This window comes from Phalacrocorax aristotelis, chromosome 7 (assembly GCF_949628215.1).
Source record: "Phalacrocorax aristotelis chromosome 7, bGulAri2.1, whole genome shotgun sequence".
Lineage (NCBI taxonomy): Eukaryota > Metazoa > Chordata > Aves > Suliformes > Phalacrocoracidae > Phalacrocorax > Phalacrocorax aristotelis.
The window spans coordinates 9,000,042-9,016,417 of record NC_134282.1 but is presented as its reverse complement, the minus strand read 5'-3'; the positions used below and the strand labels follow the sequence as shown (position 1 = coordinate 9,016,417).

Sequence of the window (16,376 nt, the reverse complement as noted above, 5' to 3'; positions counted from 1 at the left end):
TGGACTATTGCAAAAGTCTAATAGGTATGGAAAAGTTAGCACATCTTGATAACAGGGTGAACTGATCAGAGATTCTCTTTTTCCATCTGTTAACTTTTTAAAAATGTCTGCATCGTTGATGTTTCTTTTCCCTTGGTACTTACGTGGCCTGACTTGCCAGCACACATCCATGTCAGAACAAGGGTAGGGCTTGAAATGTTACTTGAAAGTGATTAGCATTTGTCATCAAGCATTGGTATGGAAAAGAACCATCTCTGTGGTTAATTTTAAAGCGTTACAGTAAAAATTAGCTACATAGATGAATTCTTGAGTTTCATATTGATTTCTGTAATAAATGTACATCATCTGTTCAGTCTGGTAAAATGTGAAGAGATTATCTGTTTTTCCACTGCTAAATCAAAGTCAGAAGTTTAGTATTTTTACTAAAATGAAGGTGATACAACTGTTTCCTACTGCAAATAATGATTTAGTAGCTTATGAATAACAACTTTCATCCCTTTTTCTTATTTTCAGCATTCACGTCTGCTGCTACATAGCAAAGAAAGAGGCATATAATGTACTCTTTGGTTTTGAAGTGCTAAATGGTTGATCCAATGTGTCAAGTGCTCTTGTGTGAGTGAAGGGACCCATGTCCTCTTCCAGCTGCCACTGACTTGTTGCTTAAGCTTGGATATGTCTCACTTTGTATTCTTGCATGATTGTTATAGCAGACAGTTAAGGTTAAGAAAATAGTAATATAATTATATTGCATAATAATGATAATATTAAGCAAAAAAAAAGCCTGAAACTGTAGATTTCAGTATTTATGTAGTAATAATACGTACTGATTTCTTTACGTGTCTGTTGTGGAAAATCCAGTGCTAAAAAGCATTTTTTAAAAAAATGTAAAATGTTACATAGTGATTTATTAAATTGGAGAAATGATGGAGCACTTCTTGGAGGAAACTCTCGTACTGCTGAAGTCAACTTCATTCTCTTGATTTGCTGTGTAAAGTGAGGTAGATTATTTTAGATACAGTATAAGCACAGCATGGTATAAGACATAGTATAAGCATTTTGGGAACAGTAGCACTGAGATTCCTCAGAAAAGGAATTTTTTTCATGCCTTGAAATCAGTGAAGACCACCTAAGAACAGTGTTGCATGTAATCTCAAAATAAGTGAACTTCCAGCTAATGTAACTTTCTGTAAGCGTGAGTTTCAGTCATGCAACTTCTGTGTTGAGTAGCAAGATCTTGTATCGATAGCAGTGGTTTTGTGATTCTCATACTACCAATTAAATGAGTTATCGTACTATCAATGAAAAGTAGTCTTGCAGTACTGATGGTTTTGCATGATGACCTTGAATCACTGTTTCTGGAAAGGCTGCCTTATTTTCTGGAAATACTAACTATTTAGAAATTTTCCTTAGATACTATGGAAGGGTATGGGCCACATAACATGACATAACATCCTGCCCTTTCTTTTCAGTAGTTTCAATGGTCAGCTGCTCCATAACTGAGAAAACGAAAATGTAAACATGTTAAAAGTTCTGGACAGTTGACTGAACTAGATAGTGCAGTTCAGAAAGACGTTCTGAAGGCAGGGAAGTATTTTTAACTTCATTAACTTCCTTTTCTGGTTACAAAGAAACAGCACAGCAGAAAAAGGTTTTAAAATGTTTGTGTATATACTGCATTGCTTTTGCTCCCAAAAATGTCAACCCACAACTGCATCTGCAGGGGTTCGTAATCCTTAATGAGAGGGCTTCCCCACACCCACTGCTAGCCACCGCCAACAGTTTTTCCCCTCTGATTCGATGGCAGATCATCTGTCAACAAAACTCAGTTTTACCTTTCCGTGACAAGAACCATAGTTTTTCCCCATGTGTTGCTCAAGTGGGCACATGTAGCATCACCACGCCCTCTTAACTTTCCTTCAGGAACCTTTACTTTCCCTTGAAAAGTAAGTGGACAGTAGTTTCTCATCTTCTTCCACAATGTGTACCTTAAAGGGAGTGCTCCATTAGAGCAGCCTAACAAAGGCCATGAAGAGGCAGCTTGCAAGGTAAAGGCATCCTGACAGCATGTGAAATACAACTGTGGAAAAGGTTAGACTTTGATTTCTGGGCCTCTGCATTAACCGGGTTATATTGGAACCTTCTTGCCATTGCCTGGTTTTAAAATTGTGGTATATACCACTCTTAAACTTGTTGGGAGGGGAGAAGCTGTGGAAGACACAGAATGGGGAGTCTGACAGCTTGCTTTTCTGTTGGATTATCTGGCAGAAATACACTGAGCTAAAATAAGAGCTTGTGGCTGTGTCTGTTCCTCTCCCTTCTCCTCACTGAAAATGCAGAGAACAAGAGTCTGTGCACAATAGGCTTCAGATGTAATGGCTTCAGAGGAACTGAGAAGATGCAGTGCACTTTTTGTGCCACAGCTCCCTTCCAGTTCCCACCACCATTTGTTGACTTCATATAGATCAGAAAAGGAGAGTTAACCTTCCTGTAATGGATGTGTTTTAAGAAATTAAGAACATTCATTGTGCAAATAGTGAGGTAGAAAAGGAGGTCTTGTTTCTGTCACTGGAAAAAAAATGTGTTGGAGCCTGAGAACTTTTTTTTTTAACATGAACATATATTGGTCAAAGACATTTCCCTTCTTTCATTAGCAAATAAGTGAAGTGTGCATACTGATTATTCCATTATTTGCAAGTCAGAATTGTAAATGATTGCGTTCACTCTGATGCAGTTTACCATCTGAAAGAAATAATTAAAGCTTGCTTTCTCTTGCTTAAGATTTACACATGTATTTAAAAATGAGATCATACTTTCATGGTGGTCATAGTTGCTTTATATATTTGTGTGGGGGGTAGCCTCAGAAGTGGGTGTATGATCTGCTGGTGTGCCGTGATGTATTTCCTTTAATTATACATTTGTTTTGAGAAAGATAGTTATTCCAGGCCTCCTTCTTTCCTCAGTTACATCCTTACAATCCCACTGCAGTGGGAGTTGTGCGTACCTTAGTGTGTAGTTCAGCCATATGTGCTACTTATTTATATCTCATGCATGAAATAAGCTCTTCCAAACAGATAATTTCTGTTCTGGTAATAGAAGATAAATGCAAGTGTGTATACAGTTCTTTCTCACTAAATGAGGATATGACACATTGCTCGTCACCGTGTTTGGTAAAGCTCTTGTTTTGTCGAGTCCAGACAGAGTGCAAGGCTGTGCCTATCTGATGTTTCAGACACTCAAGAGCTCAATTAATTTACAGATGATAATTTGTTTTCAGCTCCTGTAGATATGGGTGCCTTCTTTACTCTGCCTCTATCGTGTCATTCTATAAGAAGTCAGCTCCAACTGCATGAACCTCAATTTCTGTAATTTGTTTGTAGAAATGGCATATTCTCCCTGTATTATAAACCCAGCTGTGCAGCATTTTCAAAACACACTGTGATGCTTATGCCATCTTAAAATGGCAGTTTCCTTCCAGATGCCTGTATTCTCTGTATATGTAATTTCATAAAATCACAGACCATTTATATACATAAGGAACGAAAGACTGTCTTTGTTTAAAAAGAAGACAATACCAGAAATAATACAATAGGTGTTCCATCAGCATAAATTTTACCGTCTGAAGTTGTTTACCTCTAGAAGTTATTTTATCTGGCCGAGTTAGTGATGCAGATGCGCTTGATCCTGGCGGTGTTGAGTCCGTGTGAATTGGTGGATGTGCCCTATTGAAATTTACTACAGAAACATGAGCGTGTGATTCACCAGGGAAGCGTTCCAGGCCGTCATACCAGCAGCTGAGCTAACCCATCGTGCTCTCACACACGCACAGCGTGCAGCCAAAAGATGACAGCACGCTAATGGCTTCTGGACAAAAGAAAGTTAACGATGCCCTTAACAAATTCCACCTATAAAAAACGCCATGTAAATAAACGGTAACTTACTGTAATTCATGGTATTTGCAGCATTTCATGCTTTCCTTTTCAGAGTGTCACAGGCAGTAACGGGTACAGGCCGAAATGCTGGCAGCCCCATGCGAGAAGGGGGCTGAGCTCACACCCTGTAGGTACAGAAAATGAGTCACGGTGACTTTGTTCCAGGATGGGCTTTTGGTTTGCTTATTAGTCATTAATTAGTGTTCTTTGAGTAACTTACACTGTGAAATTCAGTAACGTTTGGAAGTTGAGAGTGGTATCTTTGGCTCCAGCGAGGACGGCCCATTCCGATGCGCTGCGTGCGGCTGACAAACTCGCGTGTTCTCGGAAACGGCTCCCTCGCGTGCGAGGGCGCACGCACGCTGGGCGCTGGCACGGGCCTAGCGCTAGGTGTCCTTTTGCCTGAGGAAACCCTCCCCACAGCCCCGGGTCGGTAAGGCACCCGGGCCGGGCAAGGTTTGGAGAGGTGGAACCACCTGCTTAACGCGCGGTAAATCAAACGCAAAGGAATTTCTAATCCCTTTGCTGCGGGGAATGACCTGGTCACCGCGCTTTCGGTTCTCTCTGGTGTCGGTAATAAGACGGGGGTTCGATACGGGGATGGAGACGGGGAGAGGACGCGGGCGGCCGTCGCTGCTGTGGGGAAGGGGCACGTTGCGGCCCCGGCGCGGGCCCCGGGGGGAGGCCGCCGGCCGGTTCCGGCGGGGCGGGGCGGGGGCGGGCCGGCCTCTGGGCAGGGGCGGTGGGGAGCGGCTGCGCCGCCGCCTCCGAGCTCCTCCCCGGGCCGCCCGGCTGCCGAGCGCTCTCGGCAAGCGATATTTAAAACAGCGAAGAGAACATGTGAGGAGCAGAGGGAGCTGCGGGGCGGGCAGGGCGGCGTGCCAGCCACCGCTGGGCGGGCAGGGCGGCGGAGAGCCCGGGCTGCCGCTCCCCGCAGCGCCGGGCTCGGCTCCGGCTGCGCCCCACCGAGCGAGCGACCCACCCGTCCCTTGGTAACCCCGGCGGCAACTCGAGAAACACCCCGGGACCTGCGGCCGGAGACGCAGGCGTTTCTGCATTCTTAAGGTGGAAATACTGGCGTGCGAGCGCCTGGGCTGCGGCAGCCGGTTAATTAATTCCCCCCCGCCCCCCCCAAGGCTGATCTTGTTCTGAAGGTGTCCTTAAACCGGGACAAAACGCAGGAATCTCACTCGAGGGGAGCGAAAGCCGGTAGGTTCCAGGGGGGGAGCGCTGCGGGGGGAACCTGGGGCAAGTTGCGAGGCGCCCCGTCCGTCGCGGTTTGCTTTCGTTGTTAGGTTCTGTGTTTGGGCTCTTGCCTTTGTTTTTTAAAAATTTATTTTAGGACCGCTAGACTTGTTTTCTTCAGCAAAGGAAAGGGAAGTGTGGCTCTCGCGAGGTGGGGGCTGCTTAGGGGCTGGAATCTCGCATCGAGAGATTCCTGCTGAAATATATGTGGAAATATAGCATTGCTCTTGATGATTCTTAATGTTGTTTCTAAATGATAGTGACCGATTTGGGATGTTAAAATACTGAAACAGAAATGCCAGGAGATCCCGATATCCTTTATTCCCACTGCTTTCTGTTTTTTAGAGTTGTTGGGGGACTCAGCTCTGTACGCTAAGGCAGTTCTTTAAAAATAGCAGCAAAACTTAAAGGATAATCAAGTGAGCAATACCAATATTGAAATAGCATTAAAGGTACGGCTGAAAAGGGCCAGCAGTCACTTGTTTAGCTCCTCGGCACAGCAGGACCCCGCGAACCCTGGGAGATCCTCTTGCATATCGCAGGGGCTGTTAAACCTGGGCACGATGAAGAGAAGCATCCGATTCCTTTCGGAGTTGAGGATTCTTAAACCTTTGAAGTTACTTGAAGGTTTAAGGTACCCGTGGTCCTTTAGAAAGAGAATTGCCTGGTACGTCTGTGGAGGAATAGCAGAGGTACCAGTAATTTTGGAGTTTGTTTGAACTGGCAAACAAATATACTCATTGCTTTAAATTTAATCTAAAAAAAAGGAAATGGGAGAGGAAAACTTCTTTTCTTTTTCCTTGAAATCCTGACGTGCTGTTTCCAAGGGGAATGTAAAAGCTTTATAAATGAATGTTGCAAAATAAGGAAGACTCGGTGAAAAATTTTCCAGAGCAAATCATCAGTAGTAAGAAATTATTGCCAAATTCTATCGTTTTCTGGGATTTTGTTTTGTCATGAGAAGTTACTTTGCTTGGAATGCATTTAAGCAGGAAGTAATCCTTAATGTGCTGCACTCTGAGCTTTGAGGCTATGTGCGAGGAGATTGAAAAGGGTTTAATTAAATGTAATCAAATATTACAAAATTCCTGATTAAAAGGTATAGAGCTTGCTTTCTGGTGACGTACAAGTCATACTATTTCTTTGTACTTTAGAAAAAAAATATTTTTATTCTTGTAAATAATTGAATTTTTCTCTGTTTCTGAGTAACCAGCACCCCTTTGTTTTCTTCGCTGCCCGGTTTTAATTCTTGTTGTCTAGCCTTGCAAGAGGCAAATGAGCTTGGTGTGTCACAGCAGGGTGACAGAGTGCAGCCTGTGCATCTGAGTCAGAGTGCGAGAGAGTGTGTGGGCATGTGAGAATGGCTCTGTGTGAAGTGGGAGTGTCTGGACATGTATGAGACTGTCAGTGTCAGATGCGTAGCAGGAGGAACAGGGTGTAAGCGCTTGAATTCCCGTGTCTAAAAAACCAAGGATTAAATCCTCACCCCTGCTGAAGTCAGTATGAACTTTGCCATTCATTTAAGTAAAGCCAGCAGTTCTCTGACGATGTTGCTGGGTGGATGTGTGAGATTGTACGAGGGGTGATATATGTGAATGGAATGGGAATACGTACGTCTGCCCATTCATCTGGTGGAAGAAGAAACGGTACATGAATGTTTAAAGTGTGGTGGGAACATTCAGGACTGTATGTCTACTAGTGCTTCTGTCCTCCGGTCCGTGTGTGCGGGAGGCATAAAAATGAAGAATGCAATGTTCACTTTTGTGGAATATAATGAACTAAAGTGCTGTTTATTGTTAAACATCATCACAAGAAGGAGGGTATCAGACCATCCCCCTTTCCTCCCCCTCCTCGGGGGACTGTGTGTGCGTGCCTGAGTGTCTCTGAGATTTCATGTGTGAGAAGACGATGAGTGTGTGTTTGGGATTAATTAGCCTGAGTTTAGCTGGTTTCATGCTTTACGTGCCTAGGGGCTACCCACAGTCACAGAGAGGGGAGGAGTTTGCTGTTGCTGGCTCGAAATCCTCTCCAGGGGTGATCTTGTTCGTGTCAACCATGAGCAATTAGAGAGATTAACTGTCTTGTTTTCCTTTCTGCTCTAGATTGATTCGTGTGAGGCTCTGGGACATTTGAAAGTGATTTGGAGAGAGCAAAGTCTGTGTCTGATGGACACCGAACCAAAGCCAGCGTGTGTTGTGCAGCAGGCTCACTGCCCAGGAATGAAGTGCCCTCCTTCAGAGGACTTTCCTCCTCAGGTAAGACTGTCTGAAAAGATACCACCAGTGAAGCCTTGCTTCAAGAAGAAGCAGCAAGTGCAGAAGAGACTGGACACAGAAACTCTTCGGGCTTTGCGGCCAATCTTTAGCAGTTTGCTGGGAGCTGGGACCTTGGATAGGGTCTTTGTGCACCGAGGCCAAAGTGGCAGTCATAATGACTTGTGTGAAACTGCTGTGAAAAAGACTCTGGACCTCAGTACTTCTCGCCCCCAACCAGAAAGTAACGTGACTGTGCTGGTGCCAGCAGCTCCGGATGTGCAGAGTCAGTTGCCAGTAGCTCGTCCTTCTTCTGGGCATCCTGAGCAAGATGTCCAGTCAAGAGAGCAAGGCTTCTCACCAGACACTACTCCTGGAACTGCTGCTGAGAATAGTAGTGAATCATTCCAGGATCATCCTTTGCACCCAACTGCTAGTGATGGTGCAGCTTGTCCTTTGTTCCCAGACAAGATTCTGGAAAGCTACACATCTGGCTTATTCCAAGAGAATAGCTGTCTGATGCAATACAATTTGAACCCAAGCAATAAATTCAGTGCTGGGATATTCCAGGATAAAAGTGAAGAAGCTTCTCTTGATCTGGTATTTGAGCTCTTGAACCAGCTGCAATATCACACCCATCAGGAAGATGGAATAGAAATCTGTGTGGATTTTCTCCAGGGCACTTGTGTTTATGGCAATGATTGTCCCAAACATCACACAGTCTTGCCTTATCATTGGCAAGTGAGAAGGACAGCAACCCAGAGTTGGCAAAGTGTAACCAATGATTCCCAGGAGCATCTGGAAAGACTCTACTGCAACCCTGACAATGATAGGATCAAAGTGAAATATCGGTAGGTAACTGAATTTACTCCCTTACTAGCAAAGCCAAGGGCGCTTAACTGAGCAGTGGTGCAGAAATGTAACAGAATGTGTGTTCTCTTTTCCTGATGTTTTGTATACAAGCATTTTGTAAATCCTGTGATGATGTTACCTGGATAATATCTAACAAGTTTGCCACAACAGAAAATTCTTGCACATCTATTAAAACTGCTGTTTATCATCTGGGGAGTATTCTTTGAAGCTGAAGGACTTGAAGCATGTGAAATAAGAAAACTTCAGTTCTGCAGAAATCAAGAGAGTTGACAAGAGACTGTTGTGTCTTGCACTTGGTCTTGGCGTTCCTAATCAGTCTTTTCTCTGTATTAGAAAAAAGTGGCAGCACAAATGAGCCTTTGAAGTGATTGAAACAGGAATGATACAGCAGTTGCTTTCTGTCACTGTGAATCCAGGTTGACTTTACACGCTCCAAGCACAGTTTTCATAATTACATTCTAAGCAACTAAAATCAGACAGGTACTCTGTTAACTGCTTTGACTGGAAATTTCATATAGTTGCTGGGATATGGTGGTGTCTCAGCTAATTCACTATGAGCAACCTGAGCAATACCTTCAGAAATGCTGATCATCTATTTAAGTTGCCAGCTAAAAATGTTAAACCATTTATTAGAAGTTTCCTCTATACATAGTAGTGTTTATCTACTCATTTTCTGAAATTAGAAAACAGCTTTTAAGTTTCCCTGGTTATATTACAAATTTGCACGTGATCCTGCACCCTGAGATCTAAGACTCAACTTCAACTTTTATGGCGCAGGTTCCATTTTGGATAGTAGTGGGGAGTGCTCATCACATCTATATAGTCCATGTTTGTATGAGCGCAGGGTGTAGGCTGGTTTTTTTGTTTGTTTGTTTTGTTCTTTTTTTCTGGAGGAAACACACAGTGCAAATTTCTCATACCTGTAAGCCTGGTGCTACTCATTCTAGACACCATCAGTTCAGAGCGACACTTCTGTAGTTGCATAGTAAAAACTTCAACTTGCCTTTGCCATCTGAGTCCTTGTGGATTTGTCCTCACTGCCTCTCCTTCCTTCCACTTTCTGAAGAAGTATATCCCTTCTTCCTTAATGTTTTAGTTTTCATTTACTATGCTGAGGTTTCTCATTAGGTGTCAGAGACCCAATCTAGTGCTTAAAGTCAATGGGAGTTTTTACTTTGCACCTAACTGGACGTTGGATTAGGCACTAAAACTCAGGCTCCATCAGCCTACAGATTCATCCTTTTTACTGAAGACAATACCAGAATATAGATACCCCACACTGAAAATGAAAGTGAAGTAGGAAATAAAAATTACATGTAATAGAGAATAATCATATTTTATAGAATTGTCTTGAAAAAATATGCCAGTCTGTTTTAAAAAAAGATTTCAAAATCTTGTAACTGCATAGCAGATAAAATTTGCTGTATTTTAAAACAGAGAAACTTAAGTTTTTTCCAAGTATTTTAATTGATTCCTGAAAACAAAACAGCAAATGTAGCAATAAGACAAGCCCATGCAAGTAATTTAAATTTGAGCTCTGTGCAAGTGAGCAAAGAGTTTTCTTTTTGAAGCCTGAATCACAGAACCCATCACTACATACATGACCTATGTGCTCTAAATGATGGAATTAAGAATGATTATTTTTAAAAGAAACAGTGCCTCGTAATTGCTTTGTCATCTCCAGCCAGTAGAATTGGCTGTATAGTGTTGTCTGCCTTTACGCTTACTTTGCAGGTTTCCAGTCTGGTGGGTGTTTTGGTCTCTTGGTGCACAGAGTTTCTGTCTGAACCAGTCGGGAAGAAACTTATCGGGTGTGTTGCCAGACACATGACATTCTGTTAACTGTGAATGAAGTCAGAGAAACAATGTGATCTCAGAAAAGCCAGGTGTGCTGGCTCACAGCTCTGCTGCTGGTTCTGCAGTCAGCGTGAAACTCTGCTGTCAAAGTGGAGGCAGATTCTTTGAATACAAACTAGACTTAATCTCGTTGAGTTGAACTGGCTACCCAATGGGTGTCTGCCTAACTGTTCTTTTCAGGTAAAAGTCTACTGAGACCAAAATTATTTTAAACAGCAGTATTTTCTAACTAAATTCTGTTTTGAGCTGCTAATTTTATAGCCTGTACTCTTCACAATGTCGTTTAAGAGAAGGAGAAAGATAGTTGCTTCAGTCAATCCTACAAAGTCATGCTCCAGTGCAAGGTTGGATGACTGTTGTAAAATTAGAATATCCACTTACTGTGGAATGACAAATTGGCAAGTTCTGTAACTCTTGTATGTATTTCATCCCTTGGAAGAGCTTCATGTTTGTGGATAAGTATCAGTGAAAGCCTAGGAGTGCAACTTTTTTTTTTTTTAAGACTGGAGCTTCTGATTTCAAACACTGAATCTGATATGCATTAAAACTTAGATTTAACATGGTTTTGAATTAGGTTTTGAAGTGGCGGGTAAATGTTTTACTGTGTATTGTTGCCAGTTTCTTCTTATGCAACAACATCTTATATCAGAAGAACCTGCTAAACGTTTCGGTGTGGACTGCTTGGACATGGTGTGACTCGTCATGGAATTCACTGGTGGTCACTGCAGCCTGGCTTCCCTTATGTTCCTGGGCGATGTTGTGTCTCCTGGCAACAAGATGCAGATAGCAGCGTGTTGAACCTTGCTGAGAGGCTCACAAACATGCTAGAACAGCTCATCGTTCACATGGTTACCGCATTATTTGGCTAAAGCTATTAATCTCTTGTGGTCAGACTAGCTTTACAGGCCTATCTATACAGATTGCATACAACAAGGAAATGTCTGTTCAGCAGTTTGCATGTCCAAGAAAGGCCGTGTAGAAGCCAGCCTGACAACCAGTGGGTGGTAGTTGTTTATTCTCCTTTGTTTTAAACACAGCTTATATGGCATAGTAAGAAATCATCACAGTCTGCATGCATAATATTGCTGTTGTGGCTGCTCCAAGAAAATTGGGCCGTTCAAGAAAGTGTTGGGCTATTGGCTCAATTGGAGAATGAGCTCTAAATTCAGATACGATGTTCTTCAAGTAGTTTTTATATAAACATTTATTCACCTCAGTGTTATTGAGATCAATGATATAAAATATACATTCAGTTATTGTCTTTCACCTAAGGGAACATGATCTTAAAGTAGAAGTGGTAAACCTTGTTTAGTTACTTCTTTGTCATATGACTGCCTCAGATAGACATTGCAGTTTGGCTTCAAACTGAATATAAAACTTTATCATAAATTGCTATATTTTTGCTTTCTTAAGTCTATCAAGTATTTAGAGCCAAATACCAAGCTATCTAAACAAATGGGGGAATACGAACTTAAGCAAGTTAAAATACTTAGAAGTACTGAATTTTCTTCATACATGCGAGGAGAGGCCCTGGAGAAGTTCCAGCTTTCAGCTGAGTATTTGAGAGAACAATGCCAAGTGCTGCTTTCCAGCCTGAGAGTACCCAAGCTGGGATATTTTAAGATGCTCTTTAGTAAGGGGAGATACTTGGCTGCAGAACTGAGCAGGTTTTCCTCACACACCTGTCCAATCCTGTATATGTTGCTTTTCAAAATAAGCAACATCATTACTGATTACATGAGGATTTGTTTAAAACAGGTCTGCAGTTCCTGACCCATCAGTTCCCCCTCTTTGGCTGAAAATTCCACCCTGTCACTTGGCAAAGAGACATCCCTGTGTGCCATGGGAACCGCAGCGTCTGTTCAACTGCGTGTACCCCGGCATATCCCAGCTCACGTGAAACAACACCTTCTCATAGTTGCTTTGGGGTTTTGTTTTTTTTTTTCTCTCCTGTAATTTCTGTAAGTTTTATGAAATGGCTCCTTCTAGCTAGAAGAGAAAGGCCAAAATGAAACAGCTCCAGCCAGGGAAAAGCAGGTGGACCTCCAATGGTACATATTCTGCCTGGGGGCAGTTGACTAATTACTGAGTGTACATGCATGGTTCTTGGATGAGGTCAGACTAAATACTGTGTTCCCTGGTGGTGGTGTCAATGGGCGTATGGAGCCACCTGGGAAGGAAAGGGTAAGGACAGAAACAAATGTAAAGGAAACTAGTTTTCCTTCGTTCCTGTGTTCATGGAAAACTTGTTTCTCTGATGCTGTTAGAATATGCTTGTATGATTTTAAAATCATAGAGAGCACAGTGGAAGCATTTCCGTCATTCCTGGACTTCTGCATGTTGCCTGACCAATTGAGTAGTTAAATTTAGGAAGTTATCTTTCTGATCTGCACAGCTGCCACCGTGTGTGAGATAACTCATGTTATCGATAACACCAGAGAAGAGAAAACAGCTGAAATTCACTGTCTTTGGCGATTTTGTGTGTGGTGTTTCTTGAATGTACACAGCTGAATGGTTTTGAACTTCTTCTAATTCCCTGCTAGAAGGAACGCAAGACAGAGACTAAATAAAAAGCATGTGAAGTGTTTTAGAAGTGTTCGCCTTGTGCTTTATAATAGTACACTTCAATGAATTCTTATTCGCTCCACTTTATAGTATCATTTACATATGAAATAAAACTAATTGGCTTCTGGCTATACAAATCTAGGGAAGTTAGAAGTGTTATGCTGAGCTGCCACAGGAATCAGCAATCGCTCGTATATCCCTTTTCTTGTTTCACGTCAATAAACAGATTACAGTTTTGGAAACAGCTGTCACCTGGCTTCAGGCTGAGGTCAGTTTGTTCCCTGTGTACTTAGGGTAATAAAACAGTCCTTTCTGAAACAAAGATTTGTAATTGGTGAAACAGATTGCTCAGAAGAGTTGCTTACAGGTAATCCAGCAGGCAGTGTTGCAGCGTTGCCTGCCTGCCTGTTTCGGTAAGGATGAGGAACAGAAAGAGTCTGTTACAATTATTTGCTTAGCAAGAGCAGTGATTGTGAAGTTCCTTCCTAGTCAGTACACGTATTTGTTGAAATCAGTAGGGATTAGAGCAGAGTAATAATTGCAAAATGTGTTACTTGTAGTCAATTGGATAAAGGAGTCCTTTTTTTTGGGAAGCTGCATGTGGAGGGTGTGATATGAAACATCCAGAACTGGTGGTCACTAGTGTTAGATTGGTATGTGACCATCTTATGTAAAGCATGGATGAAATTGATGCCATTTCATTACTTATCGTAAAAGTCTCACAGGTGTTTTAAGTCCTGAGATTGGATAGAATTCTAACAAAAAGCAGCAGATGTGTCTGGGCAGAACACACTTGAAAAATGGGACTTCAGACTCCGTCAGTACTTTAGAAAGTCTTTGTGCTGCAGCTTGATGAAAACAAACACCTCTCTTGTGCTGTGAAAGCCCTGTCCTATATCAGCTCTGTTGCCACACAGAACACCTACTGACATAAAAATTAAAACTAACAAACAAAACTCTCTGCAAAACATATCCTCATCTGGTGTGGGTAGGAGACCTTTGAAACCAGCAATCTACCTCAGACAAGGACATCCATGTTTATCCTCTACTGCAAATAGAAGATGCAACTTGGGTTTGAATTATGAAATATGGTACATGCAGTAATCCTTGGAAGACTTGAATGTGTTTGACATCCTCATTGCTACAGGTTTTTAGAACTTAGCAGTAGTTCACACCAAAGGACCATTTTAACCCAGTACCTCATCTCCAGCAATGGCCAACAGTGGGTTTCTTGGCAAGAGTAGAACAGAACAAACATACTTCTCAGTACCGTCTCTTATCTTCCGGCAGTCATGCCTCAATGACTTCCTGATCCAGAGATGGTATCTGGGTGTGTAAGAGCACTTGGTAGATTCGCCCCCACCCCGTGCCAGAACAGATCTGGGGCCAGGCTTTCATCTAAGCTGTGCGTATATCTGCACCAGTATCCCAGCAGTTGTTTCAGATTTGCAAACGTGAAGGTCAGGCTAGACTCTCTCACTGTGAAAATTACAAAAGATTGCATTTCAAGCACCCCCAGTCACCAATAGTAAAGGCAGGAAAACCTGTCTTTCCAATTTTTTTACGAAGAAATATAGGAAAAGCAGTAAAGCTACTCCTATATTGATGGATTTTTTTTTCTCTGATGATGGACCCTTTTAATTGTAGAGGTAAATCTTTCTGTAGAACCTTTCTCTTCCTGAGTTTCTCACTGTATGCCTCCTGCATGGCTTACAGTCACAGCAGAGAGAAGCACTGTGACATGATGAGGGAACGAATTAAGTAAAATATGAAACTAATTTCCTGCCCTGTCACCTGCTGCTCCTCTTCTTATCTTGAGAATGATGAGATACTGATAAGATCAAGACTGTGGGATCGTGTTTACCAGCTTGTTTTTGTTCTTGCCCTGGTGCAAAGTATTGCTTCTGTGACGGAAGGTTCCTGTTTTCTTTTCACACTCCTTACAGCAATAGCTAGGATTTGGCTGCACTTTTATTGCTGTATTGTGAAGAGCTGTTTGAAGAACATCGCTTCATGACTGTTACCTGGGCCCTTGCTTACTGTTACTCCCTATGGAATCGGTATGATTTTAGATGGGAGCAAATTTTGGCTGCTGTTGTCTAAGATCTGATGTTCCTATTTCAAACTGCCAGTACGTCTGCTTAAAAAGAAAGATCTTGTTAAGAGGATGTACTTTAGGTAAAGTTCAGTTTCATACAGTGGAGTTCAAACACTTGGTCCCCCACCCAAAGCTGGACTACAGCCTGCAACTTCAAACAATTGCTTGCTATAAGATGAAATATTGCTGATTTTGGGTCACCAGAAAGTGTAAATGCCTGACTTACATCTCCTACAGTTGCTGAGTTCAATTTGACTAATCTTTCAACCTTAGGTATAAAAGGGTTTAATACCTGTTTGGATCTTTCAAGCTCATTTGTTCCCCTGAGTGGCTTTCAAATTGTTGCTATTGCGGAGAGGAACTGGTTTAGTCATAGAGAGAAAATCAACAGTTTCATCATCTAAGTGGTGTTTAACTCTCAGTCTTGCTTTGTATCACAGCTGTTCTGATGGGAACCGAGTTTCATTTCCTGCGCAGACCTTTGTTGATCGCTAGGTTTCTTTTTTTTCTGAACCCTGTTTGCGGTAAGGCTCATGACATACAACTGAACTTAGGAGAAGAGTTTGAAACCACATGCACGTACAAAAAATATTTCTCCTAGTCATCTATTTGTACATAACATCCAGTGAATATTTGTCTTATTGAATGGAAAGAGCACAAAGATTCATACATTAGACTGAAGTTCTTCAGAAGAATGCAAGGAAGAGTGAGCCCAAATGTCCGTATTTTAGCAGGCTACATTCATCTCAAAAAGATTTCAGTGTTGTAACTTGCTAGTTGAGGTACCTACTCAGTTCAGTGTCCTGAAGAGGTTATGTCTTTGTGGTGTTTTTTTTTATAGTTATGTTTCAGAGAAAATGTATCTTAATCGGAGAACTAGGTTCTGCTATTGAGAGGACTTGTGGAATTTTATTTTGAACTGTGCTGTTGTACAGCACCAAATTTGGGTTTGTGTGCTGTGTTCTTAAGAGTTCAATATGCTTATTCCTCCAGTGCACGTAATTCCATTGAACTGCTTTATTTTATAAATAGAGACCTTCATTTGGTTAGCTGGTGAAGAGGAGTTCTTAAGAAATCTCTGTTCCCACCTGTTGCAGATTTTCTGTGGGACTTTGGAGTCTGTTTTAGTCTCTCTCTGCATCAGTCTTTCTAAGGGAAAAATGGGGTTAGTAATTTTCTACCTCAGAAGCAAGATGAGGCAAAGTTTTGTGGTGTTTGCAGAGAGGTTTAATAAATTTTTCTGTAGAAAAAGACAGCATTGTTTTTACTACTGATTTCAAGCTGTGCTGAAGGCTGTCCCTGCTGCACAGTGCAAAGAGGCAGTGGGAGTAACGCTCTACCCCACCAAGGTATTTGAATAAATTTCCTGCTTTTCCAAACAAAGTCTAACAAATTGTAGCCTTCATCATCTCCTTCCCACTCTTCTCCAGGCTGATATTTCCAGATAGAGACTTCAAAGTCTGTGAGTAACACCAATAGATTGTTTTCAAAATCATGTTAGCTACAAAACTCTCCCTTAACACAAAGAGCAATGGACCCCATTCATGGAGCTCATCT

General features: G+C 42.0%; 1 protein-coding gene across 5 annotated transcripts in view; it reads left to right on the top strand.

Annotated features, from left to right (window-relative positions):
- The window catches only part of TIPARP (TCDD inducible poly(ADP-ribose) polymerase), a 42,369-nt gene that overhangs the window by 12,112 nt on the left and 13,881 nt on the right, over window positions 1-16,376 (top strand). For 3 of the 5 annotated variants that reach the window (XM_075098616.1, XM_075098615.1, XM_075098613.1), the window contains one exon: window positions 7,277-8,277. In XM_075098616.1, the coding sequence (XP_074954717.1) occupies window positions 7,340-8,277 (938 nt within the window). In that variant the 5' untranslated portion in view covers window positions 7,277-7,339. Of the gene's footprint in view, window positions 1-4,758; window positions 5,139-7,276; window positions 8,278-16,376 lie in introns of those variants that run through there. The other 2 variants (XM_075098612.1, XM_075098614.1) reach the window with 2 other exon arrangements.